This window comes from Thamnophis elegans, chromosome 5 (genome assembly GCF_009769535.1).
Source record: "Thamnophis elegans isolate rThaEle1 chromosome 5, rThaEle1.pri, whole genome shotgun sequence".
NCBI classification, from domain to species: Eukaryota; Metazoa; Chordata; class Lepidosauria; order Squamata; family Colubridae; genus Thamnophis; species Thamnophis elegans.
Window position 1 is genome coordinate 38937247 of NC_045545.1, and position 26183 is coordinate 38963429.

General features: G+C 38.1%; 2 protein-coding genes across 6 annotated transcripts in view; one reads left to right on the top strand and one right to left on the bottom strand.

The window, feature by feature from the left end:
- The first annotated feature begins 18 nt into the window (after positions 1-18).
- On the top strand, positions 19-17011 carry LRRC41 (leucine rich repeat containing 41). Of its 5 annotated transcripts, none has more exons than XM_032217875.1 (10): positions 19-96; positions 1291-1377; positions 2704-2774; positions 6158-7361; positions 9086-9337; positions 10142-10306; positions 10548-10646; positions 11154-11276; positions 15023-15098; positions 16112-17011. In XM_032217875.1, exons 3-10 carry the CDS (start codon positions 2748-2750, stop codon positions 16344-16346), a joined length of 2181 nt encoding a protein of 726 aa, XP_032073766.1. In that variant the 5' UTR covers positions 19-96; positions 1291-1377; positions 2704-2747; the 3' UTR covers positions 16347-17011. The 5 variants fall into 5 exon arrangements, with proteins under 5 accessions (XP_032073766.1, XP_032073763.1, XP_032073762.1 ...); XM_032217872.1 differs by lacking the exon at positions 19-96 and adding an exon at positions 111-208; XM_032217871.1 differs by lacking the exon at positions 19-96 and adding an exon at positions 124-377.
- Positions 17012-17116: 105 nt separating this feature from the next.
- Positions 17117-26183, bottom strand: part of RAD54L (RAD54 like) — a 30842-nt gene continuing 21775 nt past the window's right edge. Inside the window, exons 12-18 of the mRNA XM_032217876.1 lie at positions 25054-25184; positions 21593-21703; positions 21369-21492; positions 21115-21193; positions 20470-20649; positions 19006-19169; positions 17117-17978 (exon numbers count right to left, since the gene is read on the bottom strand). Of these exons, the coding sequence (XP_032073767.1) occupies positions 17777-17978; positions 19006-19169; positions 20470-20649; positions 21115-21193; positions 21369-21492; positions 21593-21703; positions 25054-25184 (991 nt within the window). The 3' untranslated portion in view covers positions 17117-17776. The remainder of the gene's footprint in view (positions 17979-19005; positions 19170-20469; positions 20650-21114; positions 21194-21368; positions 21493-21592; positions 21704-25053; positions 25185-26183) is intronic.

Genomic DNA, 26183 nt, shown 5'->3' on the forward strand with positions numbered 1-26183 from the left:
GCACCCTTCCGGTGGGAGGTTTCTCATGCCCGCCGACCTTCTTAAGATGGCTCGTTTTCTCCCAACCATCGCGTCCCGTCGCAGCGGGCGAGCCATGTCAGTATTATTTCCACCACATGGCACTGTGGGGCGCTCGACCTAGTTAGCATGGCAGCATCACACGTCCGCCTAACAATGAGTGACCTCCCAAGATGGCGTCATTCCGACGGTGTGTGGTTTCTGTGTTTGTTTTTTAAACACAGAGTAGACCCGCTGCCCAAAGAATATGGAGATCAAATCTGGGGAAGAAATCGGCAGGGAGAATCCCCTCCGCCTATTTGAGCTAAGTGGGGCGGTAGTCAGCTCCATCATGGGACGAGTTGAAAAAGAAGTTTGGGGTAAGATGGAGGAGGGGCTCAGCCGTATTTCTCTCCTCGTTGTGACCCAACGAGCCAAACAGATCTCTGCTATGAAATGGAGAATCTCTTGCCCTGTTGAAGGGGATCGGTTGAGATGCTTTGAGATGCCCTTAAAAAGTTTCTTCAGCATGCATAATAATAGGCAATGTACAGAGATGCTCCAACCACAATTGGGCAGGAAAATCCTGTAGAAATTCACGTTTTAGAGATTTTTGTAAGTCTGCAGTCCTTCAAATATAGTGCCTATAAAGGAATAAATCCTGCTGGATAAGATGGGGAAGGATTCCAGAATAAATTAGCAGGCATACAGTGACAGTATAAATGCCAGTTGTCGTTACTGACACATTGTCCAGTATGGACAATGGAAATCCATACCCACTGAATTAGGTAGAATTTGGTTAGACTGGAAATCTAAAGCCATATTTAGACAGGAGTTATAGTATTGTGAGATATTTTAAGATTCTGAGTTCCTACCATGACAAAATGCATTGGAAATATGTTTCCCTTAAATCCTTTTCTTTGTTAAAAACAATATAAGAAGGAATGGAAACAATTAGAGGCTTATTTAAAAGAAATATGCTGGTGTATAAATGATACAGAGTAATAGAGAATAATGAAAGTAAAGATAAAATTATAATTTACTAGTATAATAGTTATATTCTAAGATTTACATTCACGTGGTAGAAGAAAAGGTCCTGAAACTTTCTAAAATGAATATGGTTTGGTGGTTGTCTATAGTGTGTGTGTGAACTGGAGTAGGAGCAGAGTACCTGTTTTCGGGAGTTTCAGTCCTGGGCTATAAGCGTTTTCTAAATATGCTTGTACCAAGTCATTTAAACCACTTTCTTTATCACTAAAATACATTTTTATATTGGGTTTCTCCCTGCCAAAGAACTTCCAGGTCCTATACTCCAGGGTATCTTGCCTCTGCTGAACATATATTATCTGGAAAGAATTGAAGAGACTGCTGTGAAAAAAGGTCAGTTACAATGGTTTCATATGGGGAGGAAGATAACAAGAAAAGCCAAATGGTAACTAATAAGTGTTCATCCTGGGAAATATGGTTTCCACTTTCATACATGGCAGAACTATTTTATTGATTAGCAGACATTTGTACTTATTATTTCTCAATTTCCCCAACATATCCAAAGTTGGATAAATATGTTTCTGGTTCTTAATAAGATGGAAATGTATATCAGCCAGATCCCAACTAGACCAGGGTGAAATGCTCACTTTTTGTAAAAGTTACAGTATGTCCAAAATCATTTCATCTGAATCTTTGAGCACAAACAATACTTTAAGAATCAGAATGGTATAATGAACAGTTGCTTTCCTATAATCAGAACCATATTCAAATATTTGGCTGCAATGCCTCCATTGGCTAGTCATTGAAGTCTTATATTTATCCTAAGTGTTTAATCTGAGCTCATTTAATATGTTACAAATATATTTTATTACTATTTAGATATGATTGCTGGAAACTGTTCTAGCTTCCTTTCACCAATCATTGCAGAGGATATTAGGTTTTTCTATGGGAATGAGGAATCTGGAATGTATAGACATTTCAAAACTCAGTTCTAAATACCTCTGGCTAGACAGTGTGTGTATGTCTTCAGCATATTATTGACTTCTGCAATTGTATGGACAAGTTCATGCAGTTTTCATGACAAGATTATCAGAAATTGGTTGACGTTGCTTTCTTCCTAGGGCTGAGGGAAAGCCTGCCAACTTTGTGCCTAAAGCAGGGCTTGAACTCTCAGCCTCATGATTTCTAGGCTAGTGCTGCTTTAAGTGAGTTATTAAGCTAAAACATATGAAAGGCATCAGTTTGCCTATCCTTTTCTTAACTGTTTTCTGTGGGATAATAAAAATAGGAGTTCAATATATCTGAACGGCAGCCAGTTAGAGAAGCATGATACTACAATATTAAATATTAAGCAATATAATAAAATAAGCAACATATGCAAATTTACAGCTTAAATGTTGAAGCAATATTTTAACACATTTTTTGTGATTTCCTGCTTTGAGACAGATGCTTTTAACATCTATGGATTTTTAAAAGATATTTGTATGTGTGCGCGCATGTGCATACATAAATGTTACCTTACAATTTTATGCATGTGTGGTCTGTTAAGAAGTAAAACCCTTTGAGATCAATGGGATTTATTCCCAGATGTGTGCATGTGTATGCGCGTGCATGTAATCTTTGTTTGTTTCAAAACACTTATCAATAGCTGCACAATTGTTTTTGTAAAACTAATGACAGTTTTAATAGTTACTTTAAACATGCTATATATTTCTGTAGGACTCTCAACTGAACCAATATGGTGCAAGCTATGGTTTGACATAATGAAAACAAGACCTTCTAGATTAGAGGTGGGTTAAAGATATAAACCGTAAAATTGATATAGCAAATAGGATTATGCTCTTACCTTCCTAGTTAACTTCATAGAATCTCTTGAACAGGGATCTTCCATAGCTGCTTTTGTTAAATTTTGAACTTCAGTCCTTCTATGTTTTTCAGATATTTGCTATGCTATAACTTCCTCTTCTGTTTATTGTCACAGAAATAGTAATTTGCAGAGATTTGTTTATTGTCCAATGGCTGTCTCACTAACCAGACAATAGCAGAAAAAGGAGTATTTTGTTTTGCAATTGCAAAACAATAAACATTCAATCAAATGTGATGCCTAACCAGCAAACAGGCTGAGTGAAGAACAAGTTACCAAAACTCTCATGCTAAAGAATATGCAAATTAACTGCATCAAGGTTTCTATGGTGAAATCAGGCTATCTTCAGAAGTAACATTTTTACTATTGACCTTTAGGTTTCAAGGCTCCCCATAACTGTCATGGACAGCTTTTTTATTTAGAGTTAACCTAATGCCATTTTTAAATTCTCTTAACAATAATACTATATATACTGCTATCATCCAGAGCCTTAGATTCACTCCCCAAACCTCAGATAGCAGCATATAAATTAATCAAGTTTCTTCCTCAAAGATACAAACTCTGCAGTGGAATGCAGCTGATCTTTGAAAGTCAGGCCCTAAGAAAAAATAGTAAAAAAAACCCCAATACCTTGTCCTAAAATGATCATCATAATTGAAACAAGGAATCAATTATGTTGGTGACAAATAAAATCTTTTTGGATCTGAAATTTTAACGCTGGTTAGGGGCAAAAAAGGAATGAGCCAAATCAATATGTCTGAACTAAATTCTAAGCTAAGAGTATATACTATCTTTGAGAGTGGGTTTACCTACCATCTTTTCCAATCCTATTCCCATTTGGATTTAACAACCTTTTTCTTACACATCCTGATAGACTCTGCCTCTGTCTGATATTCTGAGCCACATTCCCAAATATGATAGATGCCTTCCCAATTCTGCATCTGTCTAGAGATGACCTTGAAACTTCCATCTAGCCTTTTCACATAGGGTCTGTTTTTCCAGTTAACTGCTCTGGCCCCAACATTCCACAGGGTTTCCTTCAGTTGTTTATTGTTTTCAAGGGGTGATAACATATCTACTCTGTTTATTTATTCATACCTATATACATATCATCTACAAGGCAGGATGTCAAACTGGCGGCCTGTGGGCCAGATGCATCACAGGCAACACCCACCTCAGCTCCGCAAAGGGGGAAACTCATGAAATGTCATGTGACAGCAACATGACACCACAAGTTTGACAGCCATGCTATAAGGACCCCATCTATTTGTTCTCCAGCGATGATGATATGACATCTATTTTATTCATTCATTCATTCATTTATACCAGGGTTGTCAAACTGATAGCCCGCTGGCTGGATTCGTCACACATAGGCAACGTCCACCTCAGCTCCGCGAATGGGAAAAACATTACAAAACGTGACACCGCAAGTTTGACACTCGTGATTTATACAATATATAAGACTGTCCACCTCCTAAGGGTGATTCAGAATGGTGCGCAAAGATTAAAAACAATCACTACCATTTAACAACCCCCAAGACAAAAATCACAACCCAACAGGGAAGAGCCCACCTAACTATATGGCTCAAACATTAAACTTAGCTGTATGTAATAAGGGAAAAAGGCACTTCTGGGATCAAACCAGTCCCTTCTCTGAGGTTCTTCAGTTCTGAGGTATCCCGTGCCTATGGGCAAGCAGCAACTGAAAAAGTAGGTCCCTTTGCTGCCACCACCTCTTTTCTATAAAACCATTTCTTTCTTCCACGCCAACTCTCTAGGGAACCAGGAGACGGTTGTAAGGCAAACACAGGGCTCATCCTGGGTCTGGCTAAATACTGAATGGGAAAGCCAACAAAAAATATTACTCAGCTAAGCTGAGGTGAGCGATAGAAGGCAATTGATCAATTCCAGGATTTAAGCAAAATTCGATTTTATGAGAGCCGGTTTGTTGTAGGGGTTCAGGTGCCTAAAAACCAGGAGACCGTATGTTCTAGCCTGCTTCAGGCATGAAAGCCAACTGGTGATTCTGGGCCAGTCACTGTCTTTCGGCTCAACCCACCTCACAGTTGTTGTTGAGAAAATAGGCAGGAGTAATAGGCATGTTCACTACCAGGAGTTATACAGGTAGTCCTCAACGTACGGCCACAATTAAGCCCAAGGTTTATGTTGCTAAGTGAGAAAATTGTGCCCCATTTTACGACTTTTCTTGCCACATTTGTTAAGTGAATCACTGCCGTTGTTAAATTAGTAAAACACAATTGTTAAGTGAATCCGGATTCCCCATTGACTTTTGCTTGTCAGGAGGTCACAAAAGGGGATCATAGGCCCTCGGGACACTGCAACCGTCATATGTATGAACCAGTGGCCAAGCATCCGAATGTAAATCACATGACCATGGGGATGCTGCCCCCGTCGTAAGTCTGAAAAATGGTCAGAAGTCCATTTTTTTCAGTAACTTTGAACGGTCACTAAAGGAACTGTAGTAAGTCGAGGACTACTTGTATGTGTACATGTATATAAGTAAGCAAATAAGCAAACAGGAAGGAAGAGAATACAAATATTATAACAATAGATTTCAATCGTGCCTGATCCTCAGCCAACTCCCTCACAAAAGGCACCAACTTCTTCCCACGCAAAACTTGGCAGTTCCTGCTCCTTTTCCTCTATTGGCTGTCATGGGTCAGGTGACTTGGTTTATAGACCGTTGGTCTGCCCTGCAAGTGCCTTATGAAAAACGAACAGGCCAAAACCACTCCAATTTTCTTGTGTATTCTATAAAGTTACAACAGACTGCTAGGCAAAATAACATGAACCAATTTAAATAAAAACTGTACTTTCTGAACGGGTATCATTCAGTTACCCACCCCCGCAATGATGTTTTATCAACATCTGCAAGATTATCTACAGCCAACTGCACCTTGAGAACTTAATCTGCAGCAGTTAAAATCAATTTTAAAAAATAAAAATGAGCCAAACAATATTCAATAAAATCAGCATGGAATTCTGGGTTCTTCATAGTCTTTTAAATTCTCCAAATAAGAAACTGGGCACACCCCTCATGCAAGGACATTTCAAAAGGAGGGCTCACCAACCTCTCTAGCCAGCTTATCAGAATTAGTGGTCTATTGAGCACAGGGCTTACTGCCGATTTAGTCAATTTATGTAATCCTAAGTAATCCTTTAAATTTTAAAAATTAATCAATTGTTCAGGTATGAACCCAGAAATACACCTCTGAAAGAAATTTGAAGTACTTTTTCTAGAGTATACCTAGATATCATCAGCTTGCATTTATTTCCATATGATTGCAGAATATCAAGTGTTGGAGGAAGAAGTTCCTTGAAACTTTCTTCTCAAATGTGCTGCGTGGGATCTTGGATGTGTCATCGCATCAATGCTTGAGTGATCCTTGTTTTTTGCCCCTGCTGTATACTTCACGGCACATATCTGAACTTATTATTTACAACATGCTTGAGGGTATCTCAGAGCTGATGGCTGAATACAATCGGTGTGTTCTTGAAAACTTGGCTGTCTCACTTAGAAGTCTGACCTTCCGTCACCTCCTTTCCTCCAATCTGTCTACTAGACATCAGTTGAGTTTATTCCTTCATCGCCTAATTCATCATGGGGCAGTGAACTACCTATCTATGTACTCATGGCCTGATCCTGACCCAGCACTTCTAGCTCTCATTCTGAAAATGAGTGCTGGGATTTGGAATCCTGGTAGGACATTAATGAATGAAGAATTTTGCCATCTCTGTAGAGAGAAATTGAATGTACAGAGCCAAAAGCTGGATCAGGAATGTAGGCCTCCTTTGGGTTCAGACCAACTGTTTCCTACAGCAGCATCTGGCCAATTTAGCGATAATGAGCTGAGGAATATGAAAATCTTGCCGAGTGTGCCTCAAGAATTTTCTTTGGGATTTGAAGTTGCTGGAGAGCTATTCACAACCAGCAACAAAAGCTTTAGTGAACCACCCGACTGCCAATTGGGTAACAGTTCCTACAAAACTCATAGGCCGCACAATGCTGGCTCAAAAGATTTTAATGCTGAAGTATCATCTGTTAGCTTTTCCCCAGCAAATCCATCTCAAGGCAACCTTGCTTTGGGAAAATCTCCGAAGAGGCACAAAGCTGTAATAACAAAGAAGCACAGCATCCATCAGAAAACTAGCACTATCACCACTGAGATGGAAGACCTGTATGACTTTGTCTTCACAATTGCAAAGGAAGAGGAGGAGATGGCATTCTATCACAAAATAAGGAATGTTGACAAAGAAGAACATTGTGATAATGAACCCTCTCTCCCAACAGAGGCTTCCAGTGTGACTGATACAGTTTCCTTAGGAGGAACTCGAACTATTGGCTTCACTTCTCTAAAGGCAATTAGCCATTTTCGAAGCGTATCTACCTTGGAAATATTCTCTGTCCCACTGACCAAAAATACATGCCAGATGCTTGGTAATCTGTTGAGCTCTTGGGTAGCTTTAGAAAAACTCATTCTTACTTTGAATGGTAAGTGATAAGCCACATCTTTGCCTGCAGATGTTAATCCCTTGTGTAGAATCTTCACATACAGAAGTGGATAAATGGCAGCCCCTTGGACTAATTACAGGTCTGTTGCTATCCATTCCATTCAATCGGAAGGATGTAATTTTTAATATTTGACATCTGGATGGCCACAGCTTCTTTACATGTGTTTTGCAATATTCAAATATGTTATGAACAAAAATTGGTTTTTAGAAAAGGAAGTGCTGCATGAGGAAAATGGGAATACTACTACTGAAAACCAAAAGCTTTCTTAAGTGGGTTTTTTTCATAGTAGCGAATTAGATGCCTCTGAGATACTTGATGGCAGGTTGGTGAAGATAAGAGTAGTTCTCAACTTATGACCACGGTTGAGCCAAAAATTGCTGTTGCTAAGCCAGATAGATTGCCCCATTTTATGACTTTTCTTGCCCAAGCTGTTAAGTGAATCACTGCATTTGTTAAGTTAATAACCCAGTTGTTAAGTGAATCTGGTTTCCCCACTGATTTTGCTTTTCAGAAGATCACAAAAGGTGCTCACATGATTCTGGGACACTGCAACCATCATAAATATGAACCATTTGCCAAGCATCAGAATTTTGATCATGGAATGGTGCAATGGTCATAAGTATGAAAAACAGACCACTTTTTTCAATTCCATTATAACCTCAAATGGTCATTAAATGAATGGTTGTAAGTTGAGAGCTACCTGTATAGCCTGTTCTGCCAATGTTCTCCAACAACTGATATTTGGAATCCTACTACCACCAACCAAGAACCAATGTTCTGTTAGCACAGAAAGTTTCAATAGGTGTCTTTCAAGTTACCAATTTGTACTTAAGATTTAAACTAGTAAAAAAGCAGCAGTTGGATAATTTGGACAGACTATTCTGTTTTGATCTGACTGCATACAGTAAAAATATTTGTTAATTTTAAAAAATAAAGCCCAAATTCAGATTGAGAGATTGCCTTGTACGTTGAGGACAAACCTAAAATCCCTATAGTGCATAAACAAAAATATCTTCATGCAAAGTTCAAAATAAAGTTTTCCATCTGCAATCTCATATATCCTTACCATTTTTGAATATTTTATCTAAGACCCCTTGTCTTAATCCATATCTAAATACCAGCTGAATTCATTTTGATTTGTAGAAATACCATAAAAGCCACATGTATTATGACTCAGGAAGCCCAGTTTGGTGTAGTGGTTAACAAACAGACTAGAAACCAGGAGACTGGGAGTTGTCCTTCCTAAGGCCTAAAATCAGCTGGTGACCTTGGGTTAATCATTCTCTTTCAGCCTAAAAAGCAGGCAATGGCAAACCATTTCTGAAAATATTGCCAACAAACTGCAGGGTCTTATCCAGACAGTCACAAGGAGTCAAAATTGACTCAGAGGCACCAAAAAGAAAATTGACTTGGAGAAATTAAAGCAAATTTGACAAATTTAAGAGTATGTAATGTTGTATTCATTGACAAAACCTGCAACATTACATATACAAATTCAACTAGTATTTGGTTTCTGGGGGGGAAAACCCAATTCTATTTCTGAGCTCTTAAGGTATAATATAGTATGGAAGACTAGAGCAAGTTTGATAGCTTATTCTGCCAATGTTCAAAAGATATTGTACACTTATTTGAAACCATGTAGTAATTTTGGTATGCATGCATATTTTAGATTTCTGTTTTCTCCTTTTAAAATTGTGCTTCAGGCTTAGGCTCTGGTATCTTCAGCATCCTTTCTGGGCTCCGAATTCTTTCTCAACACAACAATTACTGCCTCCGTGTGGTACACATCAGTGATATGTTTGCTCATGTACCATGTATGAATCTTGTCCATTCTCTTTTGAGTGCTGTACCATTGCTTCGGATGCTTCTGGTCAGCTTTGATCTCAAAACTGCAGCCGAGTGGAATAGACTGGAAGAAGACATGGGCTCGTCATCCTTAGTAGAAAAAATTCCAGGTACAACATAGATCTTCAGCTTCACTTAATCTACAGCAGGTTTTATTTTACACATGATAATAATTAAGTTATATTTATTAGTTGCTCTATTTCAAAGAATTCTTTGATTCTGGTTTTCCAACTTGCTAAACATCTTTCCTTGATAAAATGGGTGGAGCCAAAGCTCATCAGTAGAACATATGCTTGTGTGCAGAAGATTTCAAATTCAGTCGCAAACTGAATATATACCTGTTTGCATATGTTTGTATGTGTATATATTCACTAAGGTTATCCCAAGTTCAGAAATGATTGCAGAATGAAACAAAAATTAAAATGATTTGATCACAAGTTAGCAACCATTTAATTCATTTTGACAAGTAAATTATTATGTAACAAAAATATGTTTATTAATTTTGGTGAGAAATTGAAATTTTTCAGTTTTCAAGAAATGTACAGAGGTTTCTTGTTATAGATAATGCCTGTACTTTAGGAAAAATATTTATGAATTCAATGTACTTGGAAAGTTGGAGTGAACTTCCCCTTGCCCCTGATACCGTTCAGGCCATATGTTATTTCATGCTTACCGTAAAACTGGAAGTGAGCTGCTATGACTGCTTCCTTTTCTGATACAGATCCCTTAACTGATTTCTTCCTGATCAATGAAACTATGATTTGCTATGAATTGGCACGTTATAGACTGAGGAATTCCTCCAAACCTGTATCATAAACTAGGTTGATCTCAGTTTGTAATTTTTGTTCAAACCATGTTTGCCAGTTTCAGCCTGTGAATAGTTGTCTTTTGCTATATTGACTTTTCCTACCTAGAGACTTACCTGGAGCAGCTTGAGATCAGGTTTCCCAGAGAACCTCTTCAAACAAGTCTTCTGGTGCCTGTACTGAAAGCCTCAGGGTCTCTCCAGAGTCTTTCTCTAGACAGCATTGCAATTTCTTGTCCTCAAGAGGTTTGGCTCCTCCTGCAAGCCCTCAAAGGTATGGGGGAAGTTATTTGCTTGCAGTAAAGCTAAAAGGCAACAGTACTGTACACATTTAACAGGAATATTAACATCTTAAGCACTTTGTCAGCAGTGTGAAAACCATGGCCAGAATTAAGTTGTAAAATATACTTCAAAAAGATGTTGGAACCATCTGCTTATCACACATAACCAAAGAGGAAAGTTTTAATCAGTGAAAAGTTTCAAGACATGTCATAAGTTCTTATTTATCTTGGTAGAATATAATCCAAACCTGAAGAAACTAAGTTTTCATGATGTCAACCTTTCTGAACATTCAAAAGAAGTCCTCCTTATTCTACAGAGCCCAACTCTTCAAGGTATAATTACGTTCTTTTTTCCTATTCTAATTCTATAGCTGCTGTTGCATGTAATCAAAAATAATGGTTTTGTGGCGATTTTTCAGTTATGTATAGGACCACCCGTCATAAATTTGGCTAGGTTACTGAATTAGTTTATTTTGGAGAAGACACACAGAAATACCCTGTTATGGGTTGATTAAAAAATGAACAGGAATTAACAAAGGCATAATATTGCTTCCCCCTGCTCTGTCTGCGTAAATAGAAACTGCTACTTCACCACAGCTAACATCCTTAGGGTGTGTGTGTGAGAGAGAAACAGCACCCTCCTTTGTTCCTCATGACTTTTCCTTAAAGGTTTTAACAAAGTTAATAGTCAACAAGTTGTTTTTCTTGTGCAAGTAGAGTCATTATCTAATACATCTTTCCAACTTTTGTTCATTGTACATTCAATTAGACTGACTTCACCTAATGAATCAAAGGAAGAAGGAACACTTACATTAATTTTAGATTTTGGTTTTCCCATAGAGATCAGTTTTTCATTTTGTCGACTGTTTGAAAACTGTACAGCTGAGCTTCTGACTGAAATGATTATTGCCATGAAGAAGAACTCATCGTTAACAACCTTCAAACTTCCTGGAAATAGGCTGGGTAAGTAGTGGGAAATATAGCAACATTCTTGGAGTGCTTTCTTCCCTTTGTGGAGAATGAGTTAGGGCAGTGTTTTTCAACCTTTTTGTGCAAAGGGACACTTTTTTCATGAAAAAAATCACGAGGCACACCACCATTAGAAAATGTTAAAAAAATTTAATTCTGTGCCTATATTGACTATATATAAAGTAATTTTCCCACGGCACACCTTACACTATGTCACGGCACACTAGTGTGCCGCGGCACAGTGGTTGAAAAACACTGAGTTAGGGCTCTGGCTGCTCTCAGATTTAGCTTTGACTGTTGACAAAATAAATTCTTGCCTGTGGTGATTCAGATGAGAACCTATTGATAATTATATATATTTGACTTTTCAAGAATCTAGACTATTGTCCCAAGCAACTTTCTTTCAAAAGGCAACTGGAGTTTCTTGTTTTGCTAGAAGTCATTTCACTTTTCCTCCAAGAAGTTCCTTCAGTTCTGACTGAATGGTGGAGGATTTATATTCCTTGCAGTCATCTGGTCGTTGGCACTCTTTCCGAGAGTCACTGAGGCCACTTGGAGGTTTATCTGTACCCTCAGGGTCAAAACTTGTAGTCTGCATTTTTGCCCACTAGAAATTCATTCATTATCCTGCACAATTCAAAGAGTATTTATCCCAAATTGTATAACTAAATATCTGTGGAGATTTTCAGTTGTCCTGGTGGATGACTGAGAATCTCCATAGACAAATCTAGCCTATTTTGTATTTCCTACTACTGGCTTAATTGTTTAGTGTACATTAGATTCCAACATGTTTTATTTATTTTATTGCTACTTTCGCAATACAGTTAGAGTAACTAAGTTTAGAAAGGGATGCACATATCTAGAATTACAACTTTTGTGCTTGTAGTAAAATGAGGTAAGGACTGATTGCCTGTCAATTAATTAGTCTGTTTTTAAAAAGGAACAAAATTCTCAGGTAATCCTGTAGAAGCAATAAGCAAGTAACTAAGTGGGGAGAAGTTTTATCATTGATGTTATCAGTATCTGCTTTGCTGGAGCTTTGGGATTCTTGTTTTAGTTTTGTTTTAAATATGATGAAAACATTTCAAAGGGATTATGGCTGGATATTACATACTGATTTATGACCTGCAATTATGTACTATTCAAAAGCTAGAATAAGCCGTTCTTTCATGATGATTTTGTAGCCTAACAGGTGTGAAACACAAATACACACAAAAGGGAAAATGGAATAGGGAATAAGTATAGTAAATAAGAACCATTATGTGTCAATTAGGGTTGTACACAGACTAACTAATCCAATGTTTCTCAACCTTGCTTAATTAAGATGTGTGAAGTTCCAAGTTCCAGAATTCCCCAGCTAGCATGGTTGGGCCCATTTTTAAACCTTCTGACCGATTTCAATTTCTGTGGCAATTTATTAATTTAAAATATTGCTAAACCACTTGTCATGCCATGGGTCATTAGGAAGTGCATTCCATTATGCACAGTTTGAAATGCAATAATGTACCAATACAATTGATATATTTAAGTTTTATATATATTGGTAGTTGAGAAGTTCCATCATAAAATATTAAATGTTTTTGGCATCAACTTTATTTCAATTTATGTACATGCTGAAAACATACACTATATTGCCAAAAGTATTTGCTCACCTGCCTTTACTCGCATATGAACTTATTGTACATGACATCCCATTCCTAATCCTTAGGGTTCAATATGACGTCGGGCCACCCTTTGCAGCTATATCAGCTTCAACTCCTCTGGGAAGATTGTCCACAAGGTTTAGGAGTGTGTTCATGGGAATTTGTGACCATTCGTCCAGAAGCGCATTTGTGAGGTCACACACTGATGTTGGACGAGAAGGCCTGGCTCTCAGTCTCCGTTCTAATTCATCCCAAAGGTGTTCTATCGGGTTGAAGTCAGGACTGTGTGCAGGCCAGTCAAGTTCATCCACACCAGACTCTGTCATCCATGTCTTTATGGACCTTGCTTTCTGCATTGGTGCACAGTCATGTTGGAAGAGGAAGGGGTCAGCTCCAAACTGTTCCCACAAAGTTGGGAGCATGGAATTGTCCAAAATGTCTTGGTATGCTGAAGCATTCAGAGTTCCTTTCACTGGAAGGGGCCAAGCCCAGTCCTGAAAAACAACCCCATACCATAGTCCGAAGTGGCGCAGTGGTTAAATGCAGCACTGCAGGCTACTTCAGCTGACTGCAGTTCTGTAGTTCGGCTGTTCAAATCTCACCGGCTCAGGGTTGACTCAGTCTTCCATCCTTCCTAGGTGGGTAAAATGAGGACCCGGATTGTTGTTGGGGGCAATATGCTGACTCTGTAAATCGCTTAGAGAGGACTGAAAGCCCTATGAAGCGGTATATAAGTCTAACTGCTATTGCTATTGCTATAATCCCCCCTCCACTAAACTTTACATTTGGCACAATGCAACAGACAAGTACCGTTCTCCTGGCAACCGCCAAACCGACTCGTCCATCAGATTGCCAGATGGAGAAGCGCAAATCGTCACTCCAGAGAATGCGTCTCCACTGCTCGAGTCCAGTGGTGACGTGCTTTACACCACTGCATCCAACGCTTTGCATTGCACTTGGTGATGTATGGCTTGGATGCAGCTGCTCGGCCATGGAAACCCATTCCATGAAGCTCTCTACACACTGTTCTTGAGCTAATCTGAAGGCCACATGACGTTTGGAGGTCTATAGTGATTGACTGCAGAAAGTTGGCGACCTCTTCGCACTGTGCGCCTCAGCATCCGCTTACCCCGCTCTGTCAGTTTACGTGGCTTACCACTTCGTGGCTGTGTTGCTGTCATTCCCAAACACTTCCACGTTCTTATAATACAGCTGACAGTTGACTGTGGAATATTTAGGAGAGAGGAAATTTCACAACTGGATTTGTTGCACAGGTGGCATCCTATCACAGAGGGATAGAATTCACTGAGCTCCTGAGAGCGACCCATTCTTTCACAAATGTTTGTAAAAACAGTCTGCATGCCTAAGTACTTGATTTTATACCCCTGTGGCCATGGAAGTGATTGGAACACCTGATTCTGATTATTTGTATGGGTGAGCGAATACTTTTGTCAATATAGTGTATATAATTTACCTTAACATTTGACATTTATTTCCTTTTTCCCTTAGGGGAAAATCTTGGTTACAAATTTCAATTGATAAATAAACTTCCTATTTGACTCTAAATGAATGGTCACAAGATTACTATTATAGTGGGAAATAAAACTTGACCTGTTCATTTTCTTTTTTTAATACAATTGTTGAAGCTACTTAATTCCTATAGCATAGTGAACTTTTGGTCCCCAAAAGTTCAGCCAATTACTAAAGGTTCTTTTTAAATAATTTCTTAGTGAGTTTTGTTCTTGGAAATGTTTGTTAATTTACTCTGTGCCTTTGGGGTGAGAAAAAAAAACATATAAATAGTAAGTAAATGGAGGAGAATTCTTTCCAGGCAGTCATTTTTCTACCACTTTTCATATTCTTTCCCCTGGAGGATGTTTACTAAATCTTCATTAATGGATCCGTGCTTATAAGATATTGACTATAGAAAATATTTCATTAGAAAATATTCTAATCTAGAAACATCTCATAAGACACTTGTCTGAAGATTATTATTTTTTCCATGAAAAGGCATTTTGCATATTCCTATTATTTAGACTTTGTTCTATCACACACCCCTCATACTTTGCTTTAAATTACATTTCCCCCTATTATTAGGGAATCTTAGATTGATTGCACTGGCTGACATTTTTGCTGGAAATTCATCCTCTTCTATCAGTCATCTAGATGTAAGGTATGTATGTGAAGAGAAGCAACCTCATGCAATCCTATGTAAAAAAAAAGATAGCAATGAAATTAGTCTGGAAAAAAATGCTTTTTTCATTCAATAGTTTGTAGCTTCAATAGTTTTTTGCTTTCAATAGTTACCATCAATTTGCAAGACGAAATAGCAATAGCACTTAGACTTATCTATCATTTTACAGTGCTTTACAGCCCTCTCTAAGTAGTTTACAGAGTCAGCATATTGTCCCCAACAATTTGGGTCCTCCTTTTACCCACTTCGGAAGGATGGAAGGTTGAATCAACCTTGAGCTTGTTGAGATTTGAACTGCCAAATTGCAGGCAGCCGGCAGGCAGCATAAGTAGCTGCAGTACTGTACTCTAACCATTGCACCACCGGGGCTCAAATCACTGTAATTTCAATGTGTGGAGATCATTAGTCATACCTCAGCACTCAACTGCTTCAGAACTTTTCAGATTCAGTATTCAATCTGCTTTGAAGCAGAATTTTGTCCCAGTGCTCATCTTTCTCTCAGTAGTCAACATCCAAGGAAGAACTTGCAACAAGCTTACGCAGGTTGCCTCGAGTCATGAACCTAGAATTTTATGTTAAGTAAAATTATTATTTATATGCAATTTTTTGATGATATGCACAGATGATTCCCTTAAATGGAACACAGATTTTGCCATAAAGTCTTAGGCATATAGTCCCGGAGATGTGCCAATGTCAAAAAATTCAACTCCTGATTTGTTATATAACTATACATGGTAATCATTCATACTTTTATTCAGAAAAAAATCTGTTAGCTCACTACTATGATGAATATTTCAAGTTCTAAGTCAGGGGTGTCAAACTCGCATCATCACAGTGTCACATGACATATTGCAACTTTTGCTTTGCTAAACTGGGCATGGGCGAGGCCAGCCTGTGATACATCTGGCCCATGGGCCGCGAGTTTGACAGCCCTGTTCTACGTCATAAATTGCAATGAGGTACAGTAATACTGTTGTTAATTTCCATTCTAGCTCCAACTGTATTAAGCCTGATGGGCTTCTGGAATTTACCAAAAAACTGGAAAGTTACACAGCTGAACGCAGAGCATGTATCAAACTTACCAAACTGTGCCTCTATCAGAATTGGCTGGACCAAGACGCTGTCACTGCTCAAGAAGCCCTTTCAAGACTAAAAGCTATATGCAATGTAGTTAGTGATGCATGGGACTCATCACAGGCCTTTGCTGACTACATCAGTGTGATGTAAGAAGCACTTTAATGGAGAGTGTCTTCTAATAAATCTGCTTAACATTTTTTATTGGAATTTTATTGGGATATTTAAGCACCAGTTGTAAATAATTGTACAAAACTGTATTGTTTTGTTTGTGTTCAGATTTCTGTGTTTAGCATGAAGGATATAGTAAATGTTTCCTGAAATGTCTCATTTTCAAAATAACTTTTATAAAGTCAGTAAAGTATGAAATTAGCAATTATGTTGAATCAAGATGTAACAACTCAATAATGGAAAACTTATTAGCTTAAAATTGAAACCTGTCTTGCGGTATGTGGATAAAAATATCTAGATCAGATTATACTATTCTACCAAATGAACCACACACAGTTTATGTTGTTCAGATACCTTCTGTATTTTAGCAAGAATTTAAATGATACTTCTGCTTTCTGGAGTAAGTTTACTATTTATGCAGACTTTATTGTTAAAATAAAAAGTATTACAGCGATAATCCTATTATTATTTGAATTAACTGCATATTATTGGGCAACCTAAATATCCATTGCTTTTTAATCCTCATGTCCTAGAAAACACATTTCAAGCATCTCCTTGTAAAGATTTTTAGTTTTTCAATATAACCACAGTAATTCAGAGGGCCCGTCTAACATAAATACAATTATTTGGGATTCTTTTCTTGGTCATTAGTCTTTCCATACAAAGATTTCACATTTATCTTTCTCAGTATATGAAAATAGTTAAATAAAGAAAATGCTTTCCCGTCTTTGTAAAATAAAGATCTTAGTCTACCAGAAATTACTATTATATTAGAGCCAAAACAATTTTATATATACATGTACACCATTTTCTTACTGTCAACTCATATCCATACCGATGTATGAAATACATTTAGTGCTTCTTGTGATATGTACACCCATTTGGAATAATATTCTTTTACTTTATTTTACTTATTAATTTGTTGTAAAAAACATGACAATTTTTTATTTTATAACTGAAAATGATCGTGACCTAAAAATTGTCCTTGTAATAGGTTTAAAACCGGATGATGCAATATTAGTCCATTCCAGCAAATACATTTTTAAAATGATGTCACAATGATATTCTACTTTGAGCATTTTCTCTGAAAGTGGTATTTGTTAACGGTTTAAATAGTCCATCTGACTTAGGTAGACTTCATGATACCAAGACATTCTAGAGGTGACATTCTAGAAAGATTACTCCAAATTTAACATTTCTGCTACTAGAATATTCTGTACACATTTAGCAGACTGACACTAAAAGTTCAAACATATTTTTTTGGAAAAAGAATATTGATGATGGTTGCCTGTAACCAAATATTTTAGCAAAGTATTTGTGAAATAATATTTATATAGATTGCTGTTAAAGAGATTGCTGTTAAAGAGATATAAAAAAACCAATCTTTTAAAGAAAGTTTATTGATCCAATGGTTATGATATCCCTCGTTGTTCTTCATGTGATTGATGATAGAAAGTGAAAGTGACTGCAGCATCCCAGGCAGTCTTGAGGACAGTGTCCTTGAGGCCACGTTTTTCAGCACAGTGATGCCACTGAGATAAATCAGAAGTGCAGTCAGACCCCTCTGGAGGAGGTCTGACTTGATGGCCGTTCACACAGCGACGGCATTTGATCCTGCAATAAAAAGTACATTAGTATTCACCCCCGTTACAAGCCATGATTTCATGCTTTGTATTTGAGCTGCAGGGCTTGGCAAGTTTGGCAAATTTTCCATGCTAGGAACAATATAAATTAGGATTATTTGATTTAAATGGCTTCTGGTAACAATGACTTAAGGTGGTGTGAATTACAAAATAATCCCCTCTTTCAAAAGCTAACAATGGGAAAATGTATCTATGGCACCAACAAAACCAATATTTTCAATGAGTGAAAATCCACCAATTGGAAGCCTTTACTATGTATGTAAAATATGTACAATAGTAGACCATCAAACATTGTTTTAAGATGGTTCAGAATACATTAAAATTCTCTACCCTTTAATTTTGTACAGCTGATTGGTACAAGAGTATTGTCCCAACCAACCCACTCACCTTAACATTCATGCAGGCTTAAAAGTTCCCAGGCCTAGTCTATCTGAGCTGTACATTACAAAACTCAAGATAAAAAAACATCAAATATTGGTTTCTACAAATGTGGACTTTTATATTCATGTTAACTGCAACACTGGCTGGCTGTCAAAAACCTCTATCACTAATGTTCAGATTCAGACTCAACATCTGCATACAGCTTACCTTAGTCTTTTTCATTTGTTTGTTTTTTAAACAATACTAACATTTCCATCTATATCCCCTGATTTCTGTCTACACCAGTGGTGTGTGCCAGATCCCATTCCAACCAGTGCCCGGCATCACCCATATGGATGTGCGCAGCGTACGCGCACATGTGCACAGCGCACACTTGCATTGTACTTGCCTGCAACATTCCAGCTACTCGGCGGAGTGTCGCATAGGCGCCGTACGCGCCATTCACGGAAGCGCCAAAGGCTTAAAAGGACAGGTAAGGTGGGCCCTCTGGGGCACCGTATCGAAACGGTACCCGGTGCTCGGGTAGGTTTCGGTAAACATACCGGGGCGTACCACCTGCAACCCACCACTGGTCTACACAATTTAGCTACCGGTATCTAAGCCCTTCTGAGACCTACTTGTCATGGGTATCACTTGTAGTGGCCTCATTGAGTGTGAATAGCTCTTTCAGTTGCCCCAGAGAGAAGTGTCTTTCCACATCTTGTTCTTCATCTACAACACAGCTGCTAAGTGCCTTCTTGTGTGTCTGCCGCTGGAAGATCTTTTCTTCAATTGTCCCTGTCTACAAAATAAAAATATATCTGGTGACAAGTTGTTGTGCAACCTGTTTGACTCTTAAAGTCACTACACATTCCTTAACATGATTTGAACAATCTAGCTAGCTTCAGCAGAAGCTATCAAAGTTGACATTAGCAATTCTCTCTCTTTTTTTTTCAAACACAAACACAGCAAAAACATTAGCCAATTCATAAGAGGTAGAATGTTTTGCAAATACTTTATTTAAATCTTGCTTTTGTCTGCCTAAAGATCAAATCTTTAGCATGTGAAGAAAAATAACTTCTAAGTACAGTCCTGCTTGTTACCCAAAAGTAGGCTGCTAGCACTATGTTAGGCCAAGATGATGTTGTTTTAGATGCATATTGTTTGGAGTACACATGCAAAGAATTCTGAAAGTTGCAAGACCAACCCTCATTTAGGTCAGGCTCATAACTGTAGCTAGATAAGCTCTTGGCCAAGACAAGGTACATCCCTTATTATGAAACCATTTGAAAAATCAGACTCCTAGAAAAAGATCATGTTTTAATAAACTGAATAAATTTTCATTCTTCTTTCTCAAGCTACCAGTTTGAAACACTAATAATTTCCTTCTGAACAAGTAAAGGGTTATACTTATAATACTTAATATAATTCATCTATGTTACACCTTATTTTGGACATGTTCATGGTACGGCATAAGAAACTCTAGCTGGTGTTGGCGAACCTTTTCAGCACTGAATGGCGAAACGGGAGCATGGGCACATGCAAGAAACCCGAAAAGCAGTTGATTGTGTCTTCTGGTTTCTGATGTGCATGTGTGAGCCAAGATGAACTGGCCGGTGAGCATGTGCACGCTGGAAACCAGATGAGCAGCCACCGGGTGCACAAGTGAACACTGGGAAGATGATCTTCCAATTTCTGGCATGTGCATGCACACAAGCCAGCTGGTCTTTGCATGCACATGTATCTTCCCAGTGCATGCATGCACACCAGGCAGCTGCTCTTTCTGGCACTCCCACATGCGTGAAGACCAGCAGGCTGGCACTCTGGAACCTGGAAGCAACAGGCAATGGCTCGTGAGCCCAAAGAGATGGCTCTGCATGGCACTTCCGGTATGCATGCCATAGATTTGCCATCACGGCTCTAGCCCAATAGCAACTTAGATATTATAATGAGTTGGGGAGTACGTAAATTTGTTTAATAATAATAAATAAATAATAAGACACCTGCTACAAACTTGTTTCTTCCCTGCAAAAAACTCAAAGCTTCATTTCGTATGCTCCAAGATACTAATGTCAACCATGAGTTACATAGGTCAATCTTACTGAAAGTAATCGATAGATATAGCACGTTTTCTTTTGGCCATCTCTCCACACTCGGGCCATAGCTTGTTCATCATTGGCTGGATTCCAATCAGGATCAAACATCACAAGCCTGTTTGCTCCAATCAGATTTAAGCCACATCCCCCAGCTTTGCTACTCAGCATGAAAATGAATTCAGGACTCTGTGAAACCAGAAAAAAAAGTATCAAGCATAGGTGACAGTTAAATATATTATCTGCAGAACAAAAAATCTCAAGAAGTCACAAAATAGTATTGCTCCATGGGTGTATGCCTCTGCAATGGCCCAAGCATGAAATTACCAAGACATGAGTGAGCAAGGCTTTCTGATTCAAGAACAGGTGCCACTACAATAGCCACAATTTCATCTGATTCTTTAACAGACTTTAACAAAATTTCTGGTACTGCAATTAGGACTGTAACAATTGAAGCACACTCTTTTATACAGGGGTTATGACTTTTTGCAAAGCACATTAAAACAAATTTACTAATCTATTACTGCTTTGTAGCTACATCCCTATGTCAAACTGAAGAACATCGCTTTCAGTTAAAACTGACAGTATAGAAAGACAGGGGCTTTTGTAGTAAAAACTTCCAGGATAGAACCTGATATTAGAAACTTCACTTACAGAAAGATTGTTGAAACGTTCCACTATCTTTGCTCTCTTTCTAATGGACATGGTACCATCCAGACGGACATACAAATACCTGATACAAAAACAGGACGTGAAGCTTAATATAAATATCTTACTGAAATAAAAATAGCTTTACCGCTATATAAGGAAAAAGATTTTCCCGTCTTCTCTTTCTTTCCCTCCCCAGGATTTTTTTGAACTCCCCCTCATTTCACTCCCAATATATACATTAGCCTCAGTGATTATACCTCCTACTTCTGCAGAGTTTCTCAAAAAGGTCAAGGGTCTGTGTGTAATTGGACACCAGGACTACTTTATCATCACTAGTGCTTCTAGTAACTGCCAGAATGTAGTCCAAAACCAGCATCTTTCCTGGAAGGAAACAATATGAATGTATGCATATTTTCCATAGGGCTGAGAAATCACCCGCTCTTGCAGACAAAATACAAGTTGATCTTGCTGTGATATTTACCTGACAGTTGAGGTTCCAAAGATTTAACACTATAGCCAGATGGAAACAACTGCAAAGCTCCTACAAACCCTTCTTCCTCTTCTACACACTTTTCGTAGATCAAGGCAGGGTCTGCAGAAGAATTCAGGAGTCACTGCATAGAACTGGTAGCTGCCAAGCATTTCATTTAATAAGGTAGAATTGTTTTAAGTTAGCCTTAAAACAATGGGGAAGGTCCATGCAATACTATTCCTTCTCTTAACAGATATGGTCAGAGTAACAAGACACAGTGAATAGATTAAAATACAATACTAAATTTTAAAAAATGTACAAAAGTGGTTTGCCCCTCTTTGAGCGAAGTTGAGTAATTTTTTTACTTATCTAGATTCAGTGCTGTGACCAATTCCACACTGACTAAGAGTCAAAGGATTACCAGTTATAAATCTCTTTACAGCTTTCCTCTCATGACTTCTAATGCTTTGATTTCTGCTGTAACTTCAAACTATCTAAACCTCATTTTGAAAAAAGAAGCATATTTGACTCAAATTTTTAATGCATAAGCAGATTATGCAATTTATGAAGACTGCTGAAGTAATGATGACATCAGACACAGATTATCCATAATGCAGATTACCGTAATTTCAAAATACAAATTTAGGCTCCATGAAATAGCAGTTAGAATATAGGTTACCAGAGCTGCAGAGGTGCACGTTCCTCACTGTAGCGATACTATATATATATAGTAGAATATATATTGACTACCAAGCCAAACTATCCAACCTACTCCAAGACCCCGCTTACAAACCTCTAAACACAAACCCCACCACCTACCTGGAAAAAACCACCAAATCCAAAATAAAAGCCTCTCCCATCAGTGAAGAGATCCAGCAAAGAATCATCCCCAGAGAGAAATCATCCAGATACCCCAAGCTCTATGGCCTCCCCAAGATACACAAAGAAGGAACACCACTCAGACCCATAATCAGCTCCATAGGCTCACCTCTACAGAATCTTGCCAAATTCCTCGCCAAACAACTCCAACCCTACGCAGAATCCATCACCTCACACATACAAAACTCACTCTATTTCATAGAAACAATAAAGAAACAAAACCTACAACCCAGCAACCTACACGTGAGCTTCGATGTCATATCCCTCTTCACCCAAGTGCTTATAAAAGAAGCCTTGACAGCTATCCAGAACAAACACAACCCCGCCCCCCAAACATATCCTGGACCTGACCACACTGCCTAACCAACACATACTTCATCCATAATGGACAAAGATACAAACAGATAGAAGGAGCACCTATGGGATCAACCCTCTCACCCGTCATCGCAAATGTATACATGGAACATTTTGAAACTAACGCCTTAGATAAATCTGAACACAAACCCAAACTCTGGCTTAGATATGTTGATGACAGTTTCGTGATTTGGCCACACGGGAAAGAAAAACTGGACAACTTCCTCACACATCTCAACAGCCTACACCCCAAAATACAATTCACCATGGAAATAGAAGCAAACAACCAAGTTCCCTTTCTGGACGTCCTAATCTACAAAAAACCCAATGGCTCCCTAGGACAAACCATCTACCAGGAAAAAACACACACACCAACAGCTACCTAAATGCACAATCCCATCACCACCCTGCACAGATCAACTCTATAGCCAAGACCCTCATCTCCAGAACCAAATGCCTAGCTGACAAAGACCACCTGAAAACTGAATTACACACTCTCACAAAAGTATTAATCTCCAACGGATTCCAAAGAAAAACAATTACCAACCTAATTCAAAGGGGGACTCCCCCCAAAAACCAAGACACAGAACAGGACAACAGCATCGCCCTCCTCCCTTACATCAAAGGCACCACAGATAAAATCAGCAAAATTCTCCACAAACACAATATCAAGACAGCTTTCAACACTGACCAAAAAATAGCCAACATCCAAAGACAAAATCCAGCTAGAAAACCAAGGGGTCTACGAAATATCATGCAAAATCTGCCCTGCAACATACATAGGACAAATGAACAGGAGAATAAATGCACGCATCGCAGAACACAGTAAGAAAAAAAGAAAAAACTTCCTCCCTTTTCCAGCACCTTAAAGCTACAGGACATGAAATTAATTCTGAAGGAACCAAATTAATCTCCAAAACAGAACACTTCAACAAGAAAATAATTATGAAAGCTATCGAAATAGAGAAACATGAATAAACGTGATGATACCTCCCGCCTACCAGACATCTGGAAACCAGCCCTAGTCAACAAACGAGCCCCACCCACCACCCAGGCTGTTACAACATGAAACAACAATGTACACACAGCCAGCATAATCAGCACCAATCAACTAATCATGATACAACCACACAACCAATCACTCCACTTACTGAAACAAAGCCAGTACTCCACACACCCCCACCAAGATTTATAGAAAGATGACAGCTCCAATCACACTTTAAGCCGAAAACACAGCCTGAAGATGGTGAATGAGACCTCGCTGAAACATTGCCAAATCTTACACGGGAAAAGACCCAAATACAACAAGACCAACATATATATACACACATAGATTTATAATATTACTGAAATCTGTTTATCCTTGAAATTATTATTTTGAAATTGTATATATGAATTGAAGTGGAGAACCCAGATTCCCACCAAGACTGGTAGGGCGTTAGCATATATATATTTATCTCTATGTGTCTACTGTTGCTTGATTGGCCTCAATGTCAAACTTTCATAAATGTTTAGATTTGGTTTACCCTAAAATACTAACAATTTCCCAGTTGAAACTGTGATTCAATTTGTCTTTTTGTAGAGAGATTAAAGGATTTCCATCATGTCTTCTGACAGATGACTTCCAAGGTCCCTTCCAGCTGTTATTCCGTTCTATTCAAATGATGGTTACATTCTGCCTGTCTGTCTTATATAGTAGCTGTTAAAGTTCACATACATACTGTATGTTGTAGATGACTCCTGTTTTTCTTCTTCTTTGGTAACTGGCTGTTTAAGTTTGCTTAAGATAAGTTTGCTTAAGATGTTTCCTGCAGACCAACAAAGGGATTTTGTTGGTCTACAGGAAAACAGACCACCTCAGAAAGTTTCAAGAACCCACTAAACTGGTTTCAAGAATATAATTTGTTTCCGTAGAAATTTAAGTACCCAAAGTCACGTACATAAGAGCAGAGGACCAGAATTATGACCCTTGGAAATTTTAGAGACAAGAAGTATAGTTTGGAACAATTGTTGTGCAGAGTCACTGCTCTAAAGAATGTGCTTTAGCACTCAAGGCACTATTAATTTTTACCTTCTTGCTCACTATGCAAGTACAAACTCTTCAGATTCATATTCCAAAGCATTCAAGGACACATTATTTTCTTGTTACTATATTGTCATATTCCAGGAATTTGGACTTGGGATGGGAATAGGTGGTTGCATAAATATACATAGACATGATTGTCAGAATTACTCACGATTACAAAGCTTCTTCAGAGATGTGATTGAAGAGAGAGATGAAACATTCATCTTCCCCTCTTTCAGATCTTCTGCAGGTTTTGCTTGCATCAGAAAGTATTTGTATAACTCTGCTTGGAGAGGAGTTGGCCTGACACAGAAGAGAAAAATAAATATTAGATCATTCTAAAGATAAGTCATGTCATATACACAATATGATTTAGTTTCAAGGGAAATATGATGCATGATTAATACAGCTCTGAATCTATCAGACTTTTTTTACTATCCAGATTTAAATACTAAAAGTATTTGTTAGTATTTGCTATCCAAATACTAGAAACTCAGTAGGGGAAAGAGAGGAACTTAGCTTTCAACTGACTTTGGTAGGAAATCAGGTAATTTCATAAGCCTTCAAGAATCCTATTTGCTCAGTTCTAGAACCTTAATGAAATTAATTCTTTTAACAAATATTCTCAAAATTACACCCATTTCGAATGTCTCATGAGGCGTCTCATACACTTTGGGGGGGGGCACAGAATATAGTTCTAAAGAAACAAATAGGTTGCAAAACATCTGACCATTTTTATTTTCTATGACTTGTATGTGTATAGAAACTCCATAGGCACCTTCAACACTTTCATACAAATGGTGGTGGTAAATGGTATTTTTTGGCATATCACGTTAACTGGCTTTCTGAATTGATCTTATAAAACGTTAACAGACAGAAAGCCTTGTGGGTACCAAGAGTACAGTACTTTAGCATGCAATACACTGGGCACCCTAAGTTGAATTTATACTTCAAGAAAACACAATGTAGTCAGTGATTTAGTTAAATGGTAAGCTCTTTGGTATTAGAAGAGCTGCTCTAAGCATGAACAAATCCAGATCAAACCCACTATATCTCATTTGTTTCACCCCTACCAACATTCATGACCATATGAGTAAATGTAGAGGATTCTAAATCTCTAAACAGAAATACCAGCCCATCACATTTATATATACTGTTATATAAAGTCCTATATGTCATAGGGCTTAGCTACTTGAAAGGCTGGCTATCCTGTTTACTTCAATGGATTTGCTTACTTTAGTCCCATCAATTAAACAATATGTTTCTCTTACTGCATTTGCTCTTTGTAACAGCTTCTCCCCA

Bases quoted from the DNA above. Each gene is read 5' to 3' on its own strand.
- LRRC41 (XM_032217871.1), top strand. From the start codon at position 266: ATGGAGATCAAATCTGGGGAAGAAATCGGCAGGGAGAATCCCCTCCGC. The intron at 378-1,290 runs GTAAGATGGAGG...TCCCTGCCAAAG, and splicing joins AGTTGAAAAAGAAGTTTGGG to AACTTCCAGGTCCTATACTC. The intron at 9,338-10,141 runs GTACAACATAGA...TTTCCTACCTAG, and splicing joins CTTAGTAGAAAAAATTCCAG to AGACTTACCTGGAGCAGCTT.